General features: G+C 45.3%; 1 protein-coding gene across 3 annotated transcripts in view; it reads left to right on the top strand.

Moving 5' to 3' along the window:
• LOC100867361 (zwei Ig domain protein zig-8) overlaps positions 1-27,628 on the top strand; it is a 75,050-nt gene that overhangs the window by 46,385 nt on the left and 1,037 nt on the right. For 2 of the 3 annotated variants that reach the window (XM_086914349.1, XM_086914350.1), the window contains exons 3-5: positions 19,160-19,370; positions 23,884-24,034; positions 24,612-24,772. In XM_086914349.1, the coding sequence (XP_086770475.1) occupies positions 19,169-19,370; positions 23,884-24,034; positions 24,612-24,772 (514 nt within the window). In that variant the 5' untranslated portion in view covers positions 19,160-19,168. The remainder of the gene's footprint in view (positions 1-19,159; positions 19,371-23,883; positions 24,035-24,611; positions 24,773-27,628) is intronic. The other variant, XM_086914351.1, reaches the window with a different exon arrangement.

The raw sequence follows: 27,628 nt of genomic DNA, 5'->3' as shown, positions 1-27,628 counted from the left end.
GATCCTGTCGCGACTGCTGCCAGACCCACCTCTCCTGTATTGAAAGATTCCCGTGACCAGAAGGGATATCACGGGACCCTTTCCCATCACGGATTCTCCCATCGATGATGTTCTCTCTTGGAGCGACGTTAATTCCGTGGTCGAGGCTGACTGTAAGTGTGTGTTCTGTCGAATCGAAAGAACTTTCCTTCTCCTCTCCCCCTCCGATTGAAAAGAATCCTGGTTGAAAAGGTGATTGAACACCGGTCTGAATGTGTCGCGTCGATATACGTTTATAAACGCTCGCTCTTGAAAGAAAGAGTAGAACGACTTCGTAACGAGGTCTTTGTTAAACCGCAACTAGTAGATCTTGGTGGAAGATGCAAGCAATATCGAATATATATTGAACGATCTGTTTCAAAAAAAAGAAATCGTTGTTATAGATCGATTTATTGTTATTGGATATTATTATATATCGTTCCGTTGTAACCTCATTTTTGGGATATAATTCGAAAGAGGGGATGGTATCGTTTCCCTCGTCGTTAATCTTTCGTCGAAAGTCTATATCCCGTTTGGGCGTTGAATTTCCGCGTTAATTATTATCGTTACAGTAATTAAAAATGATCTAATCGAGGGAGGAGAGGAAAGAGGGAGAGATATCGAAAGTTTTGGAATCGCGAGCCGAAGACAGAAAGAGAGGGAGAGAGAGATCCACCTGCCTGTAATTGCGTAATAAAAGGAAGTGTTTAATAATGTATCGGCTGGGAACGCGAAGGAACGTTGTACCCATTCCTCTTGGAAAAGGGGTCGGTTGGCTCTTGTTGGCCTGATAAATTGAAGGAACGAATGCGCTTTAAACTTTTTAATTAAAAGAGCGAATTTAAAGAGCGTATAAAATAACGAGCGCGGACGATCCCTCAACTTTCCATTCTTGATCGTTCGCTCGAACGAAATCGCTCGCGAGAATTTCGATTTCTCCCGAGAGAAGAAGATGGATTCACCGATAATCGCGTACGTTTGGATTTTTTTCGACGAACGTCGTGAAGGGAACGACGCGGGGGTGGATAACGAACGAAATTAAGGAGGAAGGGTGGGTGGCGCTTCGACCCTCGTGCACTTCGACACGAGAAATCCTTGTGCGTAACAATCGTGCACGAAGGGGATGTGTTTTGAATGGAAGCGTCGTAATTGCAGACGGACAAAAGAAGAAAACCTCGACGCCAGAGATATAACCTCTGCCTGTTTCTCCCGCGTCGCTTACGGTGATGACGTCTACGTCTCGACTGGATACGAAAGGGGTTGAAAGGGGTTGTGGAAACCACGACACCGGTGGCGCGTAATGAGAACCGTTCTCCTAGTAATGCTGCTAGCTAGTCAATCAAAGAGACTTGTAGCGTATAGCGATGATTCGAAATGGAGGGATGCCGCGAGAAGAAGCACGAGTTAATGGATTCGTGGAAATAATTTCGTGGAGAGGGATATTTACAATGTTATTCGTTTGAAAAGATTAATTGATAAACGGATTATACGCCTCTTTTGAAACCTCTTACTTTCTTTCTTTCTTTCTTTTTTTTTTTTTTTTTTTCATAGTACATTAGTAATTTGCATATTTTGTTTATTATAACGAGGCATTTTACATGTACATACTGTATGCTTAAGAAGAGCACACACGAGAATGTAATTGCGGAAGATCCAGTTAAATCTCGGGCGTTTTTTAATATTTTCACAAGAGCACTCTTCGGGTTACACTCTTCGAGTTACTCTTTACGAGGCTTTTTACGAGGATTCGTCTACAAGCGTACATTATCATGTGTAATCGGACAGAGTTTTGAGCATACGAAGTGGAACTCATTATCTCTGCAAAGTGATATAATAGGCGGGACACGGACTTAATACGAAATGTATTTTCGCGACGGATTGGGAGAAGTTTTATCCCGTCATTTCGCTTTTCAACCGGTACGATTTTATTTTATCAAAATCGTATCAAAATTAATATAATTCGGGGAAAATTTTTAGAAACTGAAATTACACCGTTTAAAATTACAGAACGTTGTTATTACGCGCCAACGATGCGTAATTTATAATTTTCGAATGAAAATTTCTTTCTTCGCTGCGAAGATAAAACAATTATATCCACTGGTTCATTGGTTAATTAAAAACAATCCATTTATTATCGAAGATAATTTTCGATCGAGTTTGAATCGAGATAATAACCGCAATACGGGTAATAAAGTATTAGTTTTCACCTTTCTTTCACGTTTATCGAAGGTGAACTAAACGGTGGTGCACCAATAGAAATCAGGGACCAAGTACAACAGTTCTTTATTACATCTCGATGAATATTAAATTGCAAACGAGAAAAAGAGAGAGCAGGCAATTCGTTGTTATGTAATTACAAATGCTCGTTGCCGTACAAATTGTATAAAAAGATAACTTTACGTTAGGCAAATGTCAAACAAAATAAAAAAAAAAAAGTAGAATAAAAAAAGGAAGCGAAGATATAATATAATCGTCGAAGAAGTGGTTTCCCCGAGGAGGAATTAATTGGTCCTCGACGGCATTTGAATTGATCCGAGCTAGTAATTACAAACGGTAATGAGCCTCGACAACTTTCTATCGATAACAATCGAGCAAGAGTTGACAGGTAATAGATTAACTCGATTAACGATCAGACAACGATGGATCGACGATCGAACTTCGTAGACACGTGTCGTTCGGAGCATAATATTTTTACGTAATCGAAATTCTATCGATCGAAAAGATTGGATTTCGCTTTTGAACGGCGAGTGTTGAACGTTCGGATGAAACGGATTAACATTAATCCCGCGAATCTCTTTTCGAATCGGTTCGCAACTCGGGAAGCCGTATCGTCGCGGAATCTGAAAATCCGGAATAAACAGGATGAGGGAGGAGAGGAGATGGGTTACACGAGTTGACGAGACTTTCTGCGATGTCCTGTTCCTGAAGGCCTATTAGCGAATCCTCTGGCGGCCGAAGAACAGTTGAACAGGCGGCGAACTGAGCCGCGACTACAAAGCTTTCCTCCCCTCTGCCACGGGTTGAAGGAATAAATGAATCGTCTCGAAACTAACTGTCCACGTAATTGCACGCGAGTCCCTTATTTATCCCGCGATTTTGTCCCGTCCTGTCTCCACCGGCTTTTCCCTTCCTCTTTGTGAGAGGAGAACGCGGCGGCATCTCCCGGAAAAACGAATCTCTGTTCGAGCGTTTAATCAAGATAAAAGGTAATACCCCTCGAGAAAAGCTGCGCTTTGCGACGCAACGTTGGATTATAAAGGGGTTACGGGGAAGTTTCTTAAAGAGAGATTCCTTCCTCGCCGGGAGGAGTTGAGAACGATGTGGATGATAAGTGGGGACTATTATTAAAGATTCGATAATGGTCGATTACACGACGATTTCTCGACCTGAAGATAGGGGTAATCCTATTAATGGATGGAATTTGCGCGATGTATTGCGCGTATCGAAATAAAGAGGAGGGAGGAAGGAAGGAACGAAGCGAGATGCCGAAAAGAGTGGTGATCGAAAAGTGTATCGTTTCATTATGGACCGTTCTGTCGTGATGCTTGGAGTATACGGAATCGGCAATCCTCATTGGCGGGCATTGTGCCGGTAACATAATAGTCTTGAGTGGAGGAGAGCTGTGAAAGGGGAAAGTAATAAAAAAGAGGAAGAAGAAGAAGGAGAAGAGTAGAAAAGAGGAGAATAAAGTAAAAAAGACGAGGAAGAAAGGGGAGAGGGAAAGGCAGAGTAAGGGTAGAAATAAGTGGGAGAAGGGGACGAAATTCGTACACGAGGAACGAACGAACGACAATAATGACGAGCCGAATATAGATCCCGTAAAACCCGTAAGGCTTCCCTCATTATATTCCCTCCCCGAGCCTCTCTCCTCTACATCCCTCTCTTCTCGAGCCTCGATTTTTACCCTCTCCTTTCTCTCTCTCTCTCTCTCTCTCTCTCTCTCTCTCTCTCTCTCTCGAGACAGAAGCCTGGATACCTGGATACCACCGACGACAGCCGCGCTCTCTTGGAACGCTCTTGGAACAGACGATTTCTTTGAATGCGGGCCAAAGATTGCCCACGGTAATAATTATTGCGGAGGCTTTCTTTTAAAAATCACCGACCTGTGAATAACAAATGAAAAAGACCAGGAGTGGGCCGGTGTCTACGAAAAATGGGGTCACCGACGAACCTCGCCGCCCTACCGACAGCGGTGGAAAGGAATGACGCGGGTCTCGGTGAGATCGATTTGCAACCGTGGTAAATTGCAAAATCTCGCAAAGATATATATATATATCTGTCTATATCTCTCTGATTCTTCTGCCTTTGAAGTCTGGACCGAAGTGGACGCGCTTAACGCGTCCACGATACATCTATCTACGCGAAGCTTATCTCGTACAAAGTGAGAATTGTACCGGTATGGATGTGTCGCATCGAATCAATCTGCAATTTCGTTTCGGAATATTTTGGGGAAAATTGGGCATGGTGGAACCGATATTAACCGATCTGTCTGAGAGAGATATGGTGAAAGAATGGGATTTAGGTGACTTCAATACGCGAATTTGGGAGTATTTTTTTTCATTCGACGAAGTTCAAAGGATTCGTGGACGATTCGTAATTTTCTGCGAGCAATTGAAACGAGAGGTTGTTCGACACGACCGTAACACCGGCTTTACGACGGTTCCAATCCAGGATATTTTGTTCGATAAAATGATATGTTCGATCGTGAGTGGGGATTTTCCATGGCCCGTGAAAGCGGTCGCGATGAGCGCATTTGCGATGAAAATCCGCGGTAAATGCGCCACGGAAATAATTTTCGCGAAATTGTAGGTACGGGAAGAAGTTGCGGGTGCCATTCGAGGTGGAAAAATATAATCAAGGATAAATCGGGATGGTCGAAAACGTGCCGTTCTCTATCGATTCATTTATAACGGTCTGTTTATATGCCTCCCCCAACGAAGCATTCTTCTTGAGAATTTTTATTCGAACAAGGTCTCGTCTCTGAAAGGGGAACTCAATTTTTTCCCCTCGGTCGTATCCATTTCACGGATAAACAATTCTCCTTGTTTCGATTCTTTGACTGTTAAATTAAGCGACACTGCAACTTCCTTCCACCTGAATAGAGCCCTGAAATCGTTATTCCCTCGTGGATCCATAACGATCCATATTGTCTTCGAACTTCTTTTCAGTCTATAGACTCTCCTAATTTCGTTACGATTAAACGAAAACAAATCGAAAGAAACGAAAGACAGACCGAATGCTCGTTAAATATTATCGTAATCATCGCCGTCTTTTCTCCTCTTCTTTTCTCCTTCAAAAAAAAAAAGGAGAAGAAAAGAAAAAAGTCTTTAAAAATTGTCGCATCCTCCGTAATTTCGTTCGACGAAGGAGAGAGAAGAGAAGGAGGAAAAGAAGAAAGATTGGAAAGGTTTGACCGTGCACAACGCTCATCGAGGTATGTTTATTTTTATGCTAGCACGAACACCAGCCATACTTTCCTAGATACTCGACTCGGTCGTGGAAGCCGTTTGTCGAGTATCATATCGTACAACACTCGACCTCTCTAGCCTGACTACACTAACCTATCTCGAGCTAACTCAACATCGCCGAAGCCAGGCCAACCCCTCTGAGCCACCCCCACGGACAACGCGTATACTTTGTTTGCCTAGTGCTCGACCATTACCAACCTTGCTACACCCTCTTCCTAGAACCTGCGCCCACCCTGCTACAATGCACGGATGAGCTAAACCGAGTTGCATCATCGAGGCTATAACCGAGAGATGTTCAGACGTGGACGAGGTGGCACGTACCATCCTCGCAGGACACGTAGCCAACGGGATGGGAACGTGTTTGTATTTATTCGTTTGTACGGAATACTTTTTGCCAATCCTGGTTGCCGGAGTAATCCGAAATCAGGGCGGCTGGGCGGACTTGTTTACTGCAAATATTGGCTCCTTTCGTTTCCACGGGCCGAGTTCTCCACGCTGCTTTTACGTAATCGATAGCCGCCGTACCTTGATGAAACATCTGTCGTGATTATTGTGTACGAAACATTCCTACCTTGAAATGCTTCTTCCGAGAGATGAATCCTTTGATCGTATCCTCCCTCTATCGATGTTTAAACATTATCTCGATATATAATAGATACAACGAGGCAGCAGCCGGGATAAAGGATATTAAAGATTGGGGGAAAGTTTGGAAAGAATAGTTTATCCCTATCGATCGATCGTGCAGGAGAGATAGAGATTCGTGTCTTATTCGTTTCGCTGGTGGCCAATCCTCGCAAACGTTTTCGACATTCCTATCGCGTTATCATTCCCGTACGAATGAAATTCCATACTTCCACGATGAAACGTGCGTTGAAAAGACACACCAATTCCGTATCTGGGAACTTGCCTTTTCCAGGTAAACCGTTGCTTCGTCAAACATCAAACATCCCTTGTATATAGTAAATATACGTTTACCATACCCGATACTCTCGATCGAACTTCCGGACTTGGTGAATGTTTGCGAGGAATCGAGTGACCCAGATCACTCAAAGAAGACTGACCGTAACGAGTTTCCTGCTTGATAAAATTGAGCTCGGTCTCTCTCTCTCTCTCTTTATTCCTCCCCTGGAGGAAATAGCCCGGAATTTCACGATGGATTTAAGCCAAAGCGGAGAAGCCTACGTCTCGTAAACGCGGAATCCTCTTTCTCTCCGTCGCGCTAAGGGATTAATATCTGTACACAGTTCAGGTGAAAATCTCATGGGTGGAGAGGCGGAGGGAGAGAGAGAGAAGCTTCGTGTATCTAAGGTAACGTTTCCTGGTGGCGCGTTTCAGACCCTTTTATTTGCTCCCTTTCTTCCACCATCCTTCTGTCTTCTCGTCGTCGTCGTCGTCGTCGTAGTCGTCGACGACCTAAGGCCTCGGGGCTCGACCCTCCCTCTTGACTTTACGACCTGTGCCAGATTAGGATTTATTTTAATCCTAAAGGACTGGTTTGCCTTCGTGGTCCCTCTACCGTTTCCATTCCTTCCTCCCCTTGCACACACGTACACGCGCGCACACACCTCCCTCCTCCTCTCCAACCCTCGATCGAGTGTTCCTCTTCCACTTGCGGGAAACAATCTTATTCTTCTCGACGACTTGGACAAACTCGATCCTCTAAATCAATTTATCTCGAAAGTGCAATTTTCGCTTCCACGTTTCGAAACTTTCTCCTTCTCTCCTTTCTCCGTTTCCTCTCTCTTCCTCTTTTCTTCTTTTTTTCTTTCTTTCTTTCTTTTTTTTTTTTTTTTTTTTTTAATCAATGTTAAAACTAATACGCTCGAACAGGTTTTTTTTTTCTCTTTTTTCCTTTTTCCCATACGAGGGGGGGGGGAGAGGGGGAACGAACGTTGAATGAACGCGCGCGCGTTTTATATCTCGTTCGCCTAATTTATGCGGGCGCGCGTGTGTTTCCATCATTTCCTTTGATCGCGCGCAAATGAAACGGTCGCGCATCGGTTCCATCTATTCCCCGACATTGTTCAAAATTCAGCGACCACCGGCGAGGCCGTGTGCCGACGATGCTCCTTTGAACGCGGCGAAAAACTCCCTGAAGGTTTTTATAGGAAATCGATATCGAGGGGAGGGAATGTTCGTTTCAAAGGTATGATGATCGACGGGCGGGGGTGGCAGGCACGCGTGGACAGGCCGGCGAAAAAAACAGAAGAGGAGAGGGAGGATGTGAGAGACGAGATAGAAAGAGAGAGAGAGAGAGAATAGGAGAGAAATAAAGCGGTCGTAAAGTCGCGCGATCAATCACGCGCGTAATCTTCGTTAGGATAAATAAATCCCCCCCTCCTCGCGCGCAAAGCGAGAAGTTCGCGTGGCCAGGCCGACGAGGGGGGGTTGTTGAAAAGAGGCGGGCCGTTTATTAGAGGGGAGCCAACGTTTCAAGGCAATTCCATTTAGCCCGACGATTCGATTTCAGCCGTGCGGATCGGTGTTAAATTCACGATTAATGAAATAACCTTTCCGGTGTCTTTGTACCCGTTGCTGACTGCTTGTTTTCGCCGTAGTTTATTTTGCAATGCGGTCGTTAATTACATCGAACGAAACGCGTGTAAACGACGCGCGCGCCCGTCCCACTTATGCGAACAGTTTCATTTCATCAGCCGTCGTGTGTGGCGGTTTGTTGTCGCGTTAAATATCCGCGACGTAGCTCCGATCTTCGCTCCACGCCATTCACGTCACACGAATCATCGATCGTTCGTTTCGTTATTATATTCGTATATATCGTATATCGAATATATTGTTCGTTCCAATATCCAATTCGAAAGTGTGTTTTCTTCTATTCGTCGATTGAAAGTGACGTTATCGAGAGAGAGAGAGAGAGTAAAAATCAAAGAATAGTGATAGTGAAAATAAAGAGGTAGTGAATTTTCTTTGAGCGTGAAGTGTAGTAACATCGTAACACGCGTAGTAGTACGTGTGCGAAAGGGGTTAACTAACGATGTTTGGAGTTACTACTTCCAAAAAATAACGCGCTTCTAGTGGAGCGAGGAGGGGGAGGAGAGTGACAACTGGAATGGAATTTTTCAATACGGTAAATATTCACGAACACGGTGACGCGTTTCCATACGCGGGGTCGTACACGCGTCGAACATAACTTTTCCATTTTACATTTCCCTTCCCCCCATTCCCCGGGCTGTTGGTTCGTTTCGTTGGCACGGATGATTGATCGATTACCGATGAAAAGCGAAAGTGATGCAAAAAGTTGCGCAATCGACGCCACAAAGACGGGGTGGAGGAGCGATCGGATGGGATAGGAAGATAGCAACAGGCATCGAAATGTATGAATACACACCTGCCGCTACGAAATATCCCTCGCGCTGCTTTATATTCGAAACAGCGTGGAATACGAGAAAGACAAGAAAAGGAAAAAATTCCTATGAATCTTAAATCGAACTCTTTCCTTCCCTCGCGATATCCGAATTCAACTCTCGATTCAACTCTCGCGTACGTATCTCTACGTACGGAGAGTGTGCATCGTTTATTCGCAACCACCACCACTCTCGGCCTCACAACCGGATCCAACCTCAACATTTATACAATCCGCAAACTCCGCCTCGCAAGTTGGCGCTTTAACAGTTGGCGAACATTAACATCAACACGTTCGCTCGAAAGTGGCTTGCTCTCCCGTAGGAATCGAATAGGAACGAATAGGAGGGGGAGGAGGCGAGCGTGCGGTGCATCGCCTCGAGATCGAGATTCGTTGAAGGAACGAAAGGAGATTTCGAAGCGGGGTTGGGTGAATTTTTATTCCAGCCCACGCGCCGATGTTATAAATTTATATATCGCGAGTAAATCTGGATTCAAGGACGAGATACGACGAGAAAGATCGTATCGACACGTCGTGATCATCGACGGTACGAGAAGGTACGAGACGGTCTCGAAGGATGTGCGACAGAAGAGGAGAGAGAAAAGAGAGATCGTGCTCGTCTTCGTCTTTCCAAGACGACGCTACGAATGCAAATTTAACTTTTCCTTTCGCGCGAAAGAAGCGACGCCGATGAAAATCGGGGAGATATAGGTGGTGTGGTGGTGGTGGTGGTGGTGGTGGTGCATCGACGAGGTCTGCGAGACGAGAGGAGGAGGAGGAGGAAAGGCCGAGGAAAGGCGAGGAAGGGCGGGAAGAAGCGGCGCGAAGCCACCCCTTCGATCTGACAAGCAGAGCTTACGTAAGCGACAGCCGTGCCTTTGCTCCCTCGAATTAACTTCGGTTACTTCCGAGGTTACGGAACGCCGCCACTTTTTCTCGCTCGAGAAAATTTACCAGTTCCATGAACAGGTTTCTCGCGGCGCGATCTCTCCGCTTTCGTCGAGTCGCGCGTCCACCGCGGACGTTTTCTCCCTCTTCTTTCCTCGCGAACGATCGAACAACAACAAAGGGTTTTGGCGAGGAGAGGGAGGGTTGTTCTTCGCAAAATTATGCAACGTTGTGGGACGTGATTTCGAGAGTTTACAGTTTTTTTTCGATGCGGTAAGAAAGAATGTTGGCACGATGGCGCAAGAGTATAGGGATATATACGTAACGGGAGGAGAGAAGATTGGATTAGAAGATTGGAAAACGCGAAGTGAAGGAGGGAAGAAGGGCCTCGTCTCTGAGGGCGCAAGGTTCGCGCGAGAAAAATGTTCTCGAAGAAAGTAATTGCGACGAGGGACGCCGCTCCGTTTCCGGAAATGGGAATAAATTTCTACACGGTGTATACTATTTTCGCGGGGGAGGGGGAAACAATGGTTATACGGTGGTGTTAGGCGAATTGCAGTTGCTCAACGTTGCATCCGCAGCGGCGGAAGACGGAATAGGACGATTTCTTATTCGGAACGAAGAGTAACCGCCCCCTTCTCCACTCCTCTCCGCATTGTTTCACGCTTGCTACGAATATCGACTTCACCCTCCTCCCCCTGTATAATCACGTTGCAAAACTTTCGCTCGGCCGAACGTTGGCCCTCGACGTGTTGCTGCCGGAGAGCACGGGAACTCGCGCCTCGTCCGGAACGATGACGACAAACGATGGATAAATTATACGAAATAGCCGTTGAATAGGTGAATCTCCGATTCAGGTGTGATCCGTCCGTCGGATTACGATCAAATTACATCGAATTTGACAGTCGGGTAATACAGCGCGGATCAACGTGTCCCGTGTAATTTACGTAACACCGTCCATCAACGTTACTTATTAACGTTTACGCGAACGTACACACGCATTGAATTATCGTTACGGATACAACGCTTCCCGTCACGGGGATAGGAATTTCAGATATTGGATTCGGAACGGTCGAAACCATTCGTTAGCCAATTCTTTTTTCGAGAATCGGTGAAACGGTCCAAAATATCGAGATGGAAGGCGGAACCGGGCGTTGGTTGGTAACGCTCTTTTTCAGTTTTTTCTCCCCTCTCTCTCTCTCTCTCTCTTTCTCTATCCCTCTCCCTCCCTCTTTTCCTCATTTTTTTTTTTGCTTTCTTTTTTTTTTTTTTCCCCTCTTTTTTTCGTATATCGGATGCTGCACTCTACGCGTCGGCTTCGATCGCATCAGTCAATTTACCCCAGGACTGTCGATTAAACCGAGCGCGATACTTTTAATGGCGACGGCTTGTTTCCTGTCTGGAACAACCATTAATTTTAGGCTGGGCCCACGATATCGATAGCAGAACAAATGTCCGTACCGTTGATAAAAGCGCGTCCATAAAAGTGAGCTTTACAGGATAATAACACGTGTACGCTTGACGTATTTGTATCCTCCGCCTCTCCTATTGCAACAAATGAGCGTGAACGTTTTCCAATCAACCCGCCATCAAAATTGATCCGCGCACGAGAAAGGAAGAAGAAAGAGGAAAGAAAAATCGATGCTCGAAAATCTGTCTATCCTATGGATAGATATGACGAGTCGAGGGGAAGAAAAGAAAGAAAAAGGAAGAAACGGTCGGAGATACACAGAGGAATAACTCCGTGGAATAACTTCGTACCTCGACTCGTACCCCCATCGGCGTGTACGTTTCACTATTTCCCGTGGCTTTCCTCGAATTTTACCCGCGTACTTTCTAATTGATTGAAATTCTCTCCTCTCGCAAAAAAAAAAAAAAAAAAAAAAAAAATAACGAGAAATCCGCGAGAAAGAAGGGAAAAAACCCTTCGCCCTCGAAAATCGATCGAAAGCAAAACGGCACCGCGGCTGGTCGTCCACTCCTCCCTCCCCTCCCCCATCTATTCCACCCGAAATCATCTCCTCCGCTTTGAATCCGACAGTGAATTTTACTCGCGACGTGCCGCAAAATCGTTCCAATTTACTTCTCCTCGGATGGATCATCGAATTAAGCGTGGCCGGAATCCATTAACCGGCTAATCTCGTTTCTTGCCCTTGGTTTGTTAGGAATCAATTCCGTTCACTGACTTGTTCCACGTAGCAAAAATAAATCCCGATAATTCTTCGCGAAAATATATATATATATATATTTTAAAAAGAGGGACGAAAGGGTGAAAGGATGAAAAGAGGAACGCAAGCACAGAGAGAGAGGAATGGATGATCCCTTCCCCTCGATATATTGCTCCGCGGCGACATAGTAATAGCAGCGAAGCTGGCTCTCGAACCGAGGCGGAAAAGTAAACAGGTGATCGATATTGTTTGATTTATGCGGGGCGGGAACACGAGGCACGATCACGAAGTGTTTTCGAAGCTTGCATTCGCAAGCAATGGTCGAGGTTACGCGTCCATCCACCCCTCCCTATTCACGGACAGCTCTCTGTCACCGGGTAAAATGTGTGTAACATACACACGTTCCGAACGCGCGTGTAGAGAGCGGTGCTCCACTACCTGCTTCGAATTTCTAATTTTCGATATTGAACGACGACCCCAACTCTTTTCACCCCTTCGCCGCCACCCTTCTTTTCCAGACAGATTCCCGCTGCGATTCGGGACAGCTACAGCACAGTGGCGTTTAATGGCCTCGCTCGCACGCGATACTCGAGCAATAGATATAGAAATGGATATTAATAGAGGAGGGGTTAAAACACGAGCTTTCTTTCATCTCGTCGCGTGGCAAGTTTCAAGGGAAACGCAAGTTTTGGAACGAATTCCTTCCTTTCTTCGAACAACTTTGTTCGAAGTTTTTCTCTTCGAGAAGAATCCATCCAGAGTTTGGAGATCGCTTGATAAAAATATTCGCGCTCGATCGGATTCGCGTATGCGAAGCCGAGGATTCGAACGGGCGAGGGAATTCTTGTTTTCGGTAACGTTTGCGAAAATTCCTTCGGTCCGAAAGGTGGTGGAAAGCGGCCTCGATTAAATTCGTGGCATACGTCCCTGTTGAAAAAGCTGGCCAGATTCCGTTTCGCACACACACTACATATAAAGCGTGCGCAGTATGCAAAGTGTTCCCCATGTATAATTTCAAAGTTGAGGAACGCCATTATTCCATGAACGATTCCACGGTGGCGCGACCATACGTCGAATACAGAGGATCGTGAATATTTGGCCGACTCTAGGAATAGTTGAACGATGAGGGTGGAACGAATGGGATGATCCGGTGGCAACGAGGGTGGTGGTAAGTAAAGGCGCGGGAGAATGCGCAAGGATGGAAGAAGGATCTCGCGAGGATGTATGGGAGCGGAGGAAAAAGACGTCGTTACCAGAAGCTCATTAGCGGGAACTATCCCCAAGACAGCGGAACCGGCAATGCCTTAACGTCGAGCCAGAAGCTTTCGAACGATGTAGTCTTCGTGTCAGGCTACGAGAGGGATAGAGAGACAGAGAGAGAGAGAGAGAGAGCAATACTAATTAGCCCATCGGTTCGATCGGTTTCCTCGTTGAAACTTTCCTCTCATTCCCTCGTCTCGACTTCTTTTCGTTACCCTCTGTTCTCTCATTTTTCTTCGAGTTTCTCGCGCCAACTTTGACCCGTTGAAGTAAACGTGAATTTCGTGCCGCGACAAAATTTACACGGGAAACCGTAGAAGGAAACGTGGAAGTTTGTGAAGGCATAGCATAGGGATTTCCTTGTTCCTCGAAGAGGGATTTTTATTTCTCCACTCTTCTTCCCCTCCCGTTTTTATTCCTCTTCTTTTCTAACGTTTCGAGGATTTTACGCGAGACTAGGCGAAATTTGGACCCGTGCCATGCCTAACTACACCCTCTCTCTCTCTCTCTCTCCCTTCCCCTCCTCCATCCTCCGCGAACGTTTCAGGTTGCCGTTTCCCGAAGTTCGCCCAATTACCAGGCATTAGTCTCGTTTCATCTCATCGGGGGCGCGAACAGCGCAATTTCCTCGGCGTTTCCGCATTCTCTATTATTTCATTACGCTCCCGATACTTCGAGCAATGCTTCGAAATGCTTCTTTTTTTCTTCTTCTTCTTCTTCTTTTTATATCGGAATAAATTCCCGATAATTGGATCGTGCGGATGCATCATTGCGAAACGTTTATGCCTCGTAATTTCGTAGTAACTTCGAAGTTGAAATATTTGCATATAGAATCGAGAAAATCTGATGGAGTCGCGATAATAAATTATGAGAAAAAGCTTGGCGAAAAAAAATTCGACGATCATGTTTATGTTTACGTTGAAGAAATTTATTTATTTATCGAAGAAGCGTATAAAACCGGCATATAAAATATATATAAAAATAAACACTCGTTACAACCTGTAATTGGAGGAGGTAGTATTTTATCGAGCAACACGCGGTGTGCTAATAAACGTGTTAGGCCTCGATTTCGGTGTAGCAGGTACGGATGGCCAGGTAATGAACGGGCATGCGAACGAGAAGATAGGCGACAGAGATAGAGGATATAATAGCCCGGGGAGGTGGGAAGGTGGAATCGATGGGATATTCAAGTAATGACAACGATAACGACGGTGACGATAATCAACGAGCAACGACCAACGTCGAACGCAATTCGCTGCAACGACGATGACGAACGACAGCTAGGGAAGCCATTAAATTGATACCACGTGCTAATTGGTATCTCTAATTTCTATCTGGTTGTGTATCGACCAGCTTTTACCATAAAATTACCATCCAATATTCGATCCAACGATATGGACACCCTTCGAATATTCCAGCATGCTCGAAGAATAAATATCTCGACACTTTGCCACAGTTCCTCCTTCTCTTACAAAATTCAAGATAAGATAAGATTTCTTGGTATATCGCGATATCCCCGTGTGTCGTGCGCTGGCTTTAAACGGATCAAAGCTTCTCGTTTAATACCTCCGCGGTTCTCCTCTTTCGAAGGGATCTCGGTGAATACATACTCGAGAACAACACCGTAACACCCTTCCATTTGCCAACGTCTCACCGTCTCTACTTTTATCATCCCCCCGTCCGTCAGTCAATGTTTGTCGCGCGTCTGCCTCGCGCGTAGAACGTGGCAAATAAAATTGAGGCAAACCGATCTCTCCCTCTCCCTAAACTGATTGACACGCTCGAATACTCCTCCTCCTCCTCCTCCTCCTCCGGCGAGGAGGGAAATAAGAAAAGGTTCGGGAGAGGATGGGCGCTTAGAGAGATAAGTACAAGTGGAAACGTGCATCAAGGGTGGGTTCGCCGTAAATCGAGTTTACCGACGACGAACGGTTCCCATCATTTTCCGCGCACCCTTTCCCCACTCCGTTTGCCTCTGCATCGCGACGAACCGCGTACGTACGCGCGAAAAACCTTTTATCCGGAGAAATTACCGTGAATGGGTGAGAAAATCATCGGGTTGAGGCAGCAACTCCATTTTCTCGAGAGGCGTGAGAGGGAGAGAGAGGTGGGATACCGCTTCGTCACTCGAGACACGGAAAAACGGCTACGCGACTCGGTTCCGCGTGTCGAGGTCGCAACAGTCGACTTCGTCGTCGTCATCGTCGTCGTCGACGCCGTTTAGAGAATGCCTGCACGTACGTTGCGGGTCGCGCGCAAAAGGGGTTGGAAAGATGGAAGGGGAGACGCGAGAGGGAGATATTCCTGTGGAACCTCGAAGGAAATTCCCCGTATCCCGAGGAAAATTCGTTCAGTTTCCTAGCTGCGTTCCATATTTCCTCTACTTTTTCCATCGCTCCCCCTCCATTCCGCTGTGTTAAACCGCTACGTGTCCTTTATCCGATGTCTACTCGCCTCTCTGTTTTTTCCTTTCTTTCTTTCTTTCTTTCTTTCTTTCTTTTTTCTTTCCCCTTTCGCCTCTCCTCCGCCGGATCCTTTTCGGCCGGATTCTCTTCGCTCTCGATTCGAAGAGTATAGCGGAATCTCCGGAGAATCCTGGAAGAAGGTTGGGGAACGAACGAAGGTCGGCTGCGGATTAATAGGAAATGAAGATCGCGGTGGAAGATTCGACTCGATTCAAAGAGAAGGGGGGGCCGTCTTTCCAGCTCGCTTTCGGGTTGGGCTGAGCAGAAAATGGCGAGTCGCCCGCCGGCTTCAAAAGGCCAAAGCCAGTGAAAGGCTTACACGCTGCTTGCCACCCGGCAAATTGCGTATCGAGATGTTTTACGTATCGAGCGGTATCACGTCGGCTGCGGTATCCGGAGGATGTGTATCGCCATCGTTCCTTTATACCTCTCGTCGATTTCGAATCGGGTAGAGAGAGAGAGAGAGCGGGTGAACGAGTTGAATCGTGGCAGGACGAAATACAAATTATCTCTCTCCCCTTCTTCTCGATCTTTGATTCGAGCGCTCGAAAGATGAGAAAGATGCTCGTTGCTTATTTTCGAGCATTCGAGCATCGAAAGTGCTCGAAGAAACTGGGAACGAATATACTCTCTCTCTTTCTCTTTGTTCGTCGATAATTCGTTCTAAACGGTCGTATTCGGTCGAAGGGGAACGATTCGGATTCAACCCTTTAAACGAAGTTTAAACCTTTCGTCGTGCAAACAAACTTTTTCAAGAGGATGGTATATAGGGATCTATCTATTTTTAGCGAAAGAGAAAATTCAATTAGAGAGCTACTTTGAGAGCTTGTTGGAAGAGATTCGGGGAATGTTAAAAGGATCGTTGATTCGCAATCAGATTTCGGTGGTAACCGAACTCGGGCAAAACTGTAGCTCCAACTTAGAAAAAAAAAAAACAAAGAAACTTCTCCGCTCGGGGTGGAATTTGCATTACGTTTCTCTATAGAAACTCGAACGATATTTATATTTACTAGACGGGTGGCTTTTGTATTCAGTCCGCCCTCCCCGTTGGGAAAATATTTCTGTAATTAAAATGATGCCGCGTTGCGGAACGTTTTCAGCGGTGGCGCCACCGCAACCACGATCCTTTTATTCGCAGATTTCTCGCCTCGTTGTACTTTAACAGGGGCGAAATTTCGCGATAACGCGTGGAGCACGTAACATTCTTGCTCTTCTCCCAACCACCTTGTAATCTCGATGCCGGGAACTCGAGTTTCGAAACTATATAAGATGTCCGCCGTTGACTTACGAACGGTATTCGACCCCGCAGGCCAAGACGGCGAGACCCGCGCGAGATATTTAATTTTCCCCACGGGAAAAGTTTTGGTGGATGTATAAAAGGAGGCGGCAAATGATAACTGACCTATTCCTCGGGAGTAGCCGGAGACTGCACCGCGATAAAGAAGATAATAACGGTGGCGCGAAGAAATTTATACTCGAACGATCCTCCTTTCGTTCCCCTCTCTTTTACCATCCGCGCCTGCTGCTCTACGTATTCCTCTTCCTCTTCCCGTATATCGCCCTCGTTACGGGGTGCTCGAATAAATTCGCGAGGCATCTCTGGCGTGAAACGCGGCCCCGATTCGCGATATCGAAAATTGGAGGAGAATTTTCGGGAGGGGAGAAAAAAAAAAAAAAAAAAAATGTTCACCCCGCAAATTCGAATCTCGCGGGAGAGAAACGGATTATTTTCGCGGATCCGGGTGTGGAAACAGAATTATCCCCGAGCGACGTGCTAACGTCGTTCGATTCATCGTATCGAGTTTTAATATCGTTTATACATCGTGTATCGTCGTATAGTAGGATGCGCCGTGGACAGGATCGATGGCAGGATCGGCGAGCGTAACGCGTTCGATTAATTCGCGAATTGGAACGTGAAAAAAATTGGATCTTATGTTATCGATCGTGTCTAAAACGTCGAGGATCCTAAAGACCCTTTTCGACTAAGAAGGATCGCATTGCTCCCTTCTCTCCCTACCTCTCGACATTTCTCTTCACTCCTCTCCTCCCCCCCCCCCCGTGTTTCCATTCTATTCTCTTTCTTTCTCTCTTTCTCTCTCCCTCTCTCCCTCTCTCTCTCTCTGCGAGCGTCGTGGAAGGATGCAGTCTGGAATAATTAACGAGGGTGAGATCTTCTTCCAACGTGGAACATACGTTTAACGAGTCCCCATTGCCGAGGGGTTAGAAGTAGCGGCGGCTGTAAACGTGCGCGACGCCTCCTCAAAGAGGACGATCCATCGAGGGGTCCATGGGGGGGAGGGGGGAGGGTGACTTTCGACATTGGAGAAGTACTGCTGCTGCTCTTTCGTAGGATATAGAAACGGCACGTACTTGCACGTGCCGTAATTGTCGAAACGACGGAGACGACGTTTAACGATCAGCCCGTAAATGTCGATAAGCGGATAAGAGGGGGGATTTCGGGCATTTTTCAAACCCTCCCCTCCCCCTTCCCCTCCCCCCTCCCCCAGAGAGGCCGCCAGAGAGTTATCAGGGGCCGCTTTATTAAATTTGTCGAATGTCTCTATCGATTCATTGCGGTCGTTAACGCCGCCAATTATTACTCGATAAAATCGAGTTCGAATACCGCCGCGATAAAATCTTCAATTTCGATCGCTGTGTAATTGACGATTAACGTTTTTGATCATATATACCCTGTAGTTATTGGAGGCGCAATAATTTCTGACAATTGTTGAAACGGAGCTCGATAACTTTAGCCGATTATTTTCGTTAAAGCTCGTTACTTGTCGATTCTTTTTTTTTTTATTATATATTTTTTCGAATATACGTTCGATAAAGTTATTAATGCGGAATAATTCGTACGATTAAATCGGGCGATTTAATTGCAATTTAATGTTGTTAATCTTTTTACGCTGCAATGTAATAACAGCATTCGAAAATACACGGTATATACGGAGTAATTTGATTGTTATTAGTGCATAACAACTGCATCGATAGGCACTTCATCGGAAACGTTGTTGCACGTACGAGTGATAATAATAAGTTTATAATATGTAAATACACGTTGAACGTATATATGCATTTTACCTTGTCCATTTTGTCATCGTAATTTGTCACTCACGGTGGCTAGCACCGTGGCGGGAAACGTCATTCGTCGATCGTCGTTCGGCAGATCGATTGGCGATTTTATGGAAAATTTATTGGAACCATCTTGAACGTTGGATGGGATCGATCATGGCCCGTAAAATTACGCAATTAAAAGAATTCCTTTCGACTCCATTAATCTTTGCCGCGGATAAATTGCCGTGATTTCGTTCGAAACGAGGCCGATTGAATCGGATCCGTGGCGTTGCAACAAATCTTTTCGTTCGTTTCGAGGAGAAGATTTCCTGTGCGCCTGCCTGCCTGCTTGCCTGCGAGGAAGAGAATCATCTCCCTCGGGATATCGGGATTTTAGGGAGGAGCAAAGTCGACGGTCCCAGAATTTTCGTTTGAAATTCCAGCGATGCTTATCCGCCGCCATTTTGGTTTCAGGTATCCTGGATGCGTAAAAGGGATTTACACATACTCACGTCGTCCATCTATACGTACACGGGGGACGAAAGATTTTCGGTGAAGCATCCCGAGGCATCCGACGAATGGACGTTGAAGATCGATTACGTTCAGCAACGCGACGCCGGGGTTTACGAATGCCAGGTTAACACCGAGCCCAAAATGAATTTAGCCTTCGTTTTGAGAGTGGAAGGTAAAACTCCTATCATTTCGTCGTTATCCTTATTACGTCCGCGATTGATCCTTTTGCGTTTGACGCGTTCCACACCGAATGTTCGAGTCCAATTTAACAAAAGGAAAAAAAAAAAAAAAAGAATCGCGAAGTGAAAATAGTATGGAATCAAATCTCAGCGAAAGGATCGATCGTCTTCCCGATCTACTACAAACTTCCCGTTTACACCGCTGTATAATAAATACCCTGCGTAATAATCTGAGTCTAGATGGAACAAGAGACAATTTTTCAAAGCTTATGATGTCGTATAACGCGTGTCTATCACCTGATCGATCAGGAAAAACACGTTTTTTTCCGATGACCCTGTGACTTTTGATGACGCACCAAGCATGAGAAAAAAGGATTGAAGCTTTCCGCTTGCATGCTCTCTCACCGTCGTGAGACGTTAACACGTTGAAGAGATATCTCGGATAACTGAACTCCCCCCCCACCCCCAATCTCATCTTTTTCTCACACGTTTTCATCTCACCACCCACCACCCCGCCCTCGCCGTGTCTCGCATAACAATGTCTCGCGTGACATTCCGTCCGAACGTGCGGCCCTTCGGCAACGTGCCGTCGATTTCGTCTCCTGGTACTTCTGTTGCGCAATTAATTCGCCTAATTGATGGTCCTGTCAACGTCGAGCACAGGTTGCAACCGCGTGGCCACGACAACACTTCGGATTACAAACAGTGGCCGGCGTTACGGCGTCAATTAAAAGTCCTCGTGAATTATCGAACATCGTTTCTACCCGCGTGTTAAGCCTGATCGCCAAATCACGATCGCCGATCGATTACGATAAAACGATAATCCCCCTCCTTCGTTCGTTCATTTTTTTCGTAAGTATTTTTTTTTTTGTCAATCGCGCAATTGTTAACACACGGATGGATCTGTGCATACGTTTTTTCATTATCGAATCGATCGAATTCTATCGCGATCGAGTGTACCGTATGATCACGCATCCGTGATGAACGCTATTCGTTCATATCGTTTTATTTACTATATTTTTCTATTTTTCTATTTCTGCCTGTTTATCATTGTACCGGTACAATTCACCACCACCACCGCGCGTATCGACGAGCATCAATTATTTAGCTCTTTACGCGTCTACGGATTTAATGATCACGATTTTGCTTTCCCGCAATTAATCACGCGACCGATGATTTGTAACGAATGTAATAACAACGTATACCAATGTCTGCGCGTAAAATTCTCAAATTGCAAATAACGGGATAATAATATCGGCAGCAATTTGTCTATAATAATTCAATGATGAATTATATCATTTGTTGTTCGCCTAGTAATTTGGCGAATAATTTAAACGCTGCTTGGAGGTTTTTCTTTTTATCGCGAATGATTCATTCTCGATCGACGCAAGTCCGGATTTGCAAGATCACAGACACGAAATTCCTGCATATATATATATATATATAAGACGAGAGATAGTCGAGTAATTAGAGTAATAGCTTCTTCACGAGCATCGTCGCGTGAACTGTTTCCGCGAACTGTTCACGTGATTTCGAAGAGTCCTCTTCGTGTGCACGAACATCGTTGTTCATTAATTACATTCGTAGCGCGCCAACCTCGCAAGGGTAATCGTCGTCGATTCTTTTTTTTTTTTTTTTCGCGTTGTACGACGATCCTGTAATTAAAATTGGTCAAAGAATTAATCGAAACTCGAGAGAGGAGGAGAATTTCTCTCCTCCCTTCGATTCGAATCGATCGATACACACAGAGTTTCGCGTGGGTTTATGCGCGATACATCATTCGCCGAGACTCGACAAACCGAGAGAGAGAGAGAGAGAGAAACAAACTTTTCCCCCCGCATAGAATTCACGAAGCGTGGGCCAAGATAAATGCGCGTACCGTTCTAAAAGAGCCGCGAACCTGTTATCGCGACGGAAGAAACCGACGATGATTCCGTGACTGGAAAGAGACGTGGAAAAAGGGTGGCGGCCACGAATGGACGCCATGAATGAACAACGATGCACACGAACCGACACGATACTATGCGAGATATACGCGAGGGGAGAAGCGAATGTAGAGAGTAATGTGTATCGCGATGGTTTCGGTGGCAAGTTCAGTTCCCCGCCTGTTCGCTCGCCGCCCCCCCCCCCCCAAAGCCCGCCCAACGTGGTAGATCTCTCGACAAAATCGATTAACTCGATATCTTTTCTGTCCTCCCGTTCCAGAAAGTGCCCCTGTCCCCGCCACCACCACACCGAACGCCATTCACCGGACGTTCAACTCAGGTTAGAGAATCACGCAAGAACAGAATTCCTTTTCCAAGCTGTTGAACTTGCTGCTATAGACGTTTTATTGCGACCAAGTGTGTAGATCAATCTGGATGCCTGCCTTCCTTATATATCTATTATCCTATCTCTCTCTCTGTCTCTCTCTCTTTCTCTCTCTGTTTGCCTGCCCGTGGCCCAAGCATGTCTCCCTGTGTATGCCGGCTCGTGCTCTATCGATGCATGTTCTCGTCCACCCCCTCAGTTTAACGTTAATTAATTCAATCCATCCGTCCCTCTCTCCCTCCCTCCCTCCCTCCCGGTCTGGATGGTTTTGTTTTACTAGGGTTGGTCGAGAGCTGACTTTAACCGGGTTGGGAGGGGGAGGGGGAGGGGGAGGGATCCATTTTCGTTGAACGTCGGGGATCTCGAGAATCCAGCCACGTATGCAACGACACGCGTTTTCTAATTGCCTCTAAATTATTATCGGGGGGGATATAATCGGGTCTGACGAAGTTTCTAATGCGACCGAGAGATACACGAAAGAGATTAGAGGGCGCGTGCTCGACTTGCCTCGCGGTGGATGTTCAAAGTTACAACGCTCCCTTATGCTTCCGCTTTGGTGTTTGATCGTTTCTAGTTTAAGTTAAGGTGTGAAGATAGAGATATATATATATATATATATATACGTATATGTTTGTCTTCTTCGTTTCTTTTCTTTTTTTTTTTTTTTGTTTTTCCTTTCCTTCTTTCTTTCTTTTTTTAATCTTCTTGAAGAATGTACCGTGGAAGTGAGTGATTTATTTTGATTTTATCGAATGGCAAGATAATAGATTTTTTTTTTTGTTGTTGTTGTTTCGAGATAAATCGTGGCCCATTTCGAAGAATGCGAGATTGCATCGAGAGAAAAAGCATATAAATGGAGAGGTTTGGTGCATTTATCATGGCACGAATGGTATTTCGCGTGGCATTTGGCATGGTCTCGATTCATTGTCAAAAACTACGTAGAAATAATAGTAATAACTACCAGTGGTTGAAATATAAGAACATTATTGTTTTTTTAACAGAATCGTCGTTCGAGTATTCCGATAATCTGTTATGAATAAAATGAAAATTGTGTAGAAAATTAGTAAAAAAAAAAAAAAAAAATTTTTCGACGAAGAATATATTATTTCGTTCCATTATTCTTTACAACAATAATCATGATTTCTTTCTATAAATTCTATAATCTTGTTATTTCGCGAAACCATCGATACAATAAAATACCAGAGAAAGGAAATTCTCCATGAGAAAATAAACTCGTGATAAAAAAAATAACTTTCGTATTTGAACGCGATGAAAAATTATTGATTTAATTTTTATTGTAGAGAAAATATAACGTTCGAAATTATCAGATGGAAATACCACGTACCACGTGTTATCAGAGTACTTTGTTCCCTTTTTTTGTTTTTGTTAAATAAAGTTCTTAGAAATTTCATCCACGGTACAACGTGATTAATATTTACTTTCGATGAACGCGCTTTACGTACACAAAGCCTGATTTAGCTTGCTCTAGCCTCACTTCCGTGGCAATTAAAATATTCACGGCAACAACGTAAGTTTCGACTTGGATGGTTTTCCCCTTTTTATTTTCGTTTTCGCCCGGCCTCGAGCCTCGAAGTTCCATTAAAACTTGCTCGAAATTCGTTTCGAATGTTAGTCACGAGCACAGTCACCAACTTGGCGGATACTCGGCCGCCGGCATTTGCATACGGTATTACATACACACGTACACACCGAATTTAAGTTTATTCGTCGCAATTTGATACCGGATCTTATAATACGAAACCGATTACGCGCCATTATACCAGATCGGTGTTCGAAATAATTTCATGGAATTCTAAATGGCGATGTTTCCATAAATAGACGCGTGATTTACTAGTTAATACGTTCATTACACTAATTACCACGTAGCCGCTAAACACGTTCACGCGAGAAACACGAGGAATATATCGGGCCTCTTTGCGTACAACCACCAATATCGTTTCGAATATCGAACCGCGTCTCGAATTCGACGTTTCTTCATCTTCTTCAACGTTTGAAAGGAATCGAGGAGGCAAGATTCGCGAGATAGCGTTGAAACGCGTTGAAGAGCAAAGATTATTCCAACAGAGAGAGAGAGAGAGAGAGGAGGGAGGGAGGGAGAAGAGAGGGAATAAACGAAATTCAAACGGGATCGAGAGCAGAATGTTTAAAGCGGCCGATTTCCGATGTGTGTTGCAGCCGCTCAGGCGAAAATCCTGGGTCCGGAAGACGTCTTCGTGAAGAAGGGTAGCACGATAAGCCTCACGTGCACCGTTAATGTGCAAAGTACACCGCCCAGCAGCGTTTCGTGGCATCACGGAGGAGATGTGGTGGATTTCGACAGTCCCAGGTACAAGCCACGAGAATCAAGTTCTCGAGTTCTCCCCGTAAATGTACCCTCACCCCTCGCGCGCTATTTCACGCGCGACCTCGCCAACCGGGGTATATGTAGGCAGACGAGGCGAGAGAAACCTCCTGTTATTCCCTTCCAACGCGTTCGATTCCCTTTTGCGTCACGATTATCACCTTGTAGAAAGAGATGCATCGAACGTGCACCCCCTTCTTTTTCCACCATCCCTGAAAAATTAAAGGAATAAAGATTCCTACATTTACTCGAAAGAGTTATTTTATTACAATTCGAACATCAATTATGCGTCTTCTCCCACCAAGGTTGGAAAATGATCCTTTCGTCTCGCGAATCTGGAAATGGAGCGAGAGAAAAAGCTCGGATAAAACTCGGCCCTTCGAAATCTAGAGTCGGGATAAATCGAGCCGTCTCGATGCATCTCGCGACGACGAAAAGACGAGCAAGTCGGCAGTTGCTTTAGACGCACAACTTTCCTTCTTCTTCTTCTTCTTCTTCTTCTTAACAAACGTAATACAAGGTGTGTGCGGTGAACGGAAGCAAAGTATCTTTGATAATTCAGCGTTCACCGTAGGGGCGGGGTTTCCTTGGAGACGGAGAAGACGGAAAGCGGGACGACGAGCAGACTTCTGGTGACACAAGCCAGATTGACCGACAGCGGAAATTACACCTGCATTCCCAGCAACGCGAATCCAGCCAGCGTGGTGGTCCACGTGCTGAATGGTAAGAGCCCTTTTTATTCCCTCAACCCTCGTTCGACCGACTCTCTCCCCCTTTCTCTCTCTCTCTCTCTCTCCCAACCCCATCCCCCTGGTCCCACTCCGTCATGGCTTAACTTAATTTCTTCGGGACTCGAGAGCGACGATCAGTCTTGCGCCTAGACGTAGCTGCGCCGTGACACACAAGTTTCTTAATATTGATCCATACTCTTCTTCTTGTAACGCTGTTTATCCTTTAAGAAGGAATGTCTAAGGAAGGGGGAAAAAATTTTTTTCTTTTTTTTGTTTCATCATCCTGTTTCTCCTTCGTGATCTTTCGTGATCTCGTTCGTGCAACCGTCGGATCTTGTCCGATAAACGCGTATCGATATTTTAAATCACGAATTAGATTACGAATTCATACGCGTTCGGTATTTCCGTACGAGATACGGAATACACTACAGTTTATTAATAACGAAATTAGCAAATTCGGTTAATAATCCATTCAGTTATTACAACGTGGAATTATTTCGATTAATTATTATTAAACCGATTACGAACGAACGAAGGGTTTGATGAAATGCATCCGTTTTAAGAATATTATACGTATATGTGTATACATCGATGAAAAGAGTATTAAAAAAAAAAAAAAAAAAAAAGAAAAAAAAAAGAAATAGCAATGCGTTTCATCCAGGAAATTTGCGCGTAGAATCGAAACTCTTCCCTGCTCGTTTATTGGCTCGCGTTTCATCCGGATTGAAGAGAAATTTTATTCCGTCGATTTATTTTTATATCCAACCGGATGCTATCTGTTTTAAACCTATACATATATACACGCACACATATATATATATATATATATATATATATATATATAGGTGGTTTCTCAACGCGTGGCGTCGATATGCGCCCGTTTCTAAGCGTGCTTCGTATTTTTTTTCTTTTTTTTTTTTTTTTCGTTTTTCTTCTTTTTCCTCTCCGAGATTTAACGCAGACTCGTTGAAACGTAGCGGGTTAGAGGGTGCGTCATGTACACGCTTCTCCATAAACGTCTCGAGCAAACGCATTTAAGGAGTAGAATCGCGTGGAAAAATCAGCTGGCGTTTCTTAAATCGCGAGCATTTTAACGCGATTCCTTTCGAAAACGTTCTCTCGTCACATCTGCCGTTAAAGAAGCGTAGCCGTTCATCGAAAGGAAACGAGATCGTTGAAATCCGATGCTTCGATAAAAAATTCTCGATGAATTTTATATCTATTTCACGCACTTTTTTCTCCATCGTTCTCTTCGATTACCCTCGTTACTTTCACGAACAGAGAAAACGAATTCTAACGAATTGTATATTCTCGTAGGAAATGGACTACGTTCGGATTAGAATTTCGCGGAATTTTATTACGAGAACGAAGAATCGAAGGATTCTTCAATTTTTCTCTCCTCTATCGAAAATTTCGCGATCCTTCCTTGCGGAACGATCCACCAATCGAAATCCCTGTGTCGATTCTTCATCGAAATGCACGATGGTGGAAACGGTGGAGCATCGTGTTTCCACCGACACTTTCACAAAATCATGGAAACGGTGGCCATCCACCGTTGGCGTCCACTCCCTGGAGACTGCGGACGTCGAAGATGTATCTATCGCCGCCGCGATTGTTGGACAAATTCCCCGACAATGGTCTCGTTCGTATCGCGGCAAGTTGAATGGTTGAGCGGGCAGAAGGTTGCGCGGCGGAAAAGGGACGGGGCCTGTTCATTCATCAAGCATCGAAATCCCTCGTCATAAAGTTTGACAGGCTCGTATATTGGGGCCGCTCCCGCAAGTACTCGGCCTGACCCGCTCCTCGCGCCCGTTCCTCACTTGGTTTTGATCTATTGTCAGCCGGCAACACTCGCGATAACACATGCAATATCTTGCGCGGCAACTTCGCCAATCCAGCCTGTCAATCACCCCGTCCCGCGCCCATCCGTGTAGAAAGTCTCTGGATTGAAACACGTCACTACGCTTGACGACTCACTCGCCTCGTACGTTGTACGGCTCATTGCCGCCGCGGCCTCGCGTTACCCCGATCGACCGTGAGTTGTCTGTGAAAATTACGAGCGAACGAGGTGTCTGTTAATCGGGGGGAGGGAAGGAAATCGAATCGATGTGTTGCGGACAAACTTTGCTCGAATTCGAAATTGTAATTTTAGAGTCGAACAATATATTATTCGAGATGGTGGCAAGAAACGAAGGGAATCCGTTATTGGTTTTCGATAAGTGGTCGAAAAACGTTTCTGAAGAATATCGATTGGCTGTTAATAAAAAAAAAATCATTATATTCTCGAACGTGTCGAAGAAATCTCCAACCGTTACTACAATGTCTCTACGACTAATCGTGCGTGTCTAATCGAATTCGTATCGTATTGGATCCGTCGATAGAACGAGGATAGAGTCGGATCGGGCTGTTCGAAACGAGAGTCAGAGGCCATCGTGTGACACCATAATCGACCGACCACAATTTAATTAATATTAATTATATCACGCGTCAAGATTGTCGAAACGAGCCGCGCCGTCGATGGAATTTCGATCAAGCATTACTTTCGCGCGCACAAAGACGAACGCGACATTCGGCGGACGGATTTCGTCTATCCTCCTCCTCCTCCTCCTCTCCTTCCCATCGATACGCGTGGAGCGGCGAGAAGCGTGTCGAAATCGATATCCTCGCGGCGGTCCGCTTGGCAACGATTCGCGGCACAACGGATGAAAATTAATGCCGCGCAGTTCGTCTGCATAATTAATTTACAATCGGGCCCCGTGGCCAGGGCGGGGATAGCATCGACGTTATTTCAAACACGGCTGATTACTCGGCAAAATTGACCGCAAATTTCAATTATTTCGCGATAAAC

The sequence above is a fragment of the Apis florea genome, unplaced genomic scaffold (assembly GCF_048593485.1).
Source record: "Apis florea isolate Af1SG1 unplaced genomic scaffold, ASM4859348v1 contig_3587_pilon, whole genome shotgun sequence".
NCBI lineage: Eukaryota > Metazoa > Arthropoda > Insecta > Hymenoptera > Apidae > Apis > Apis florea.
Note: the sequence above shows the minus strand (reverse complement) of the source record. Positions and strands in the feature narration are given on the sequence as shown.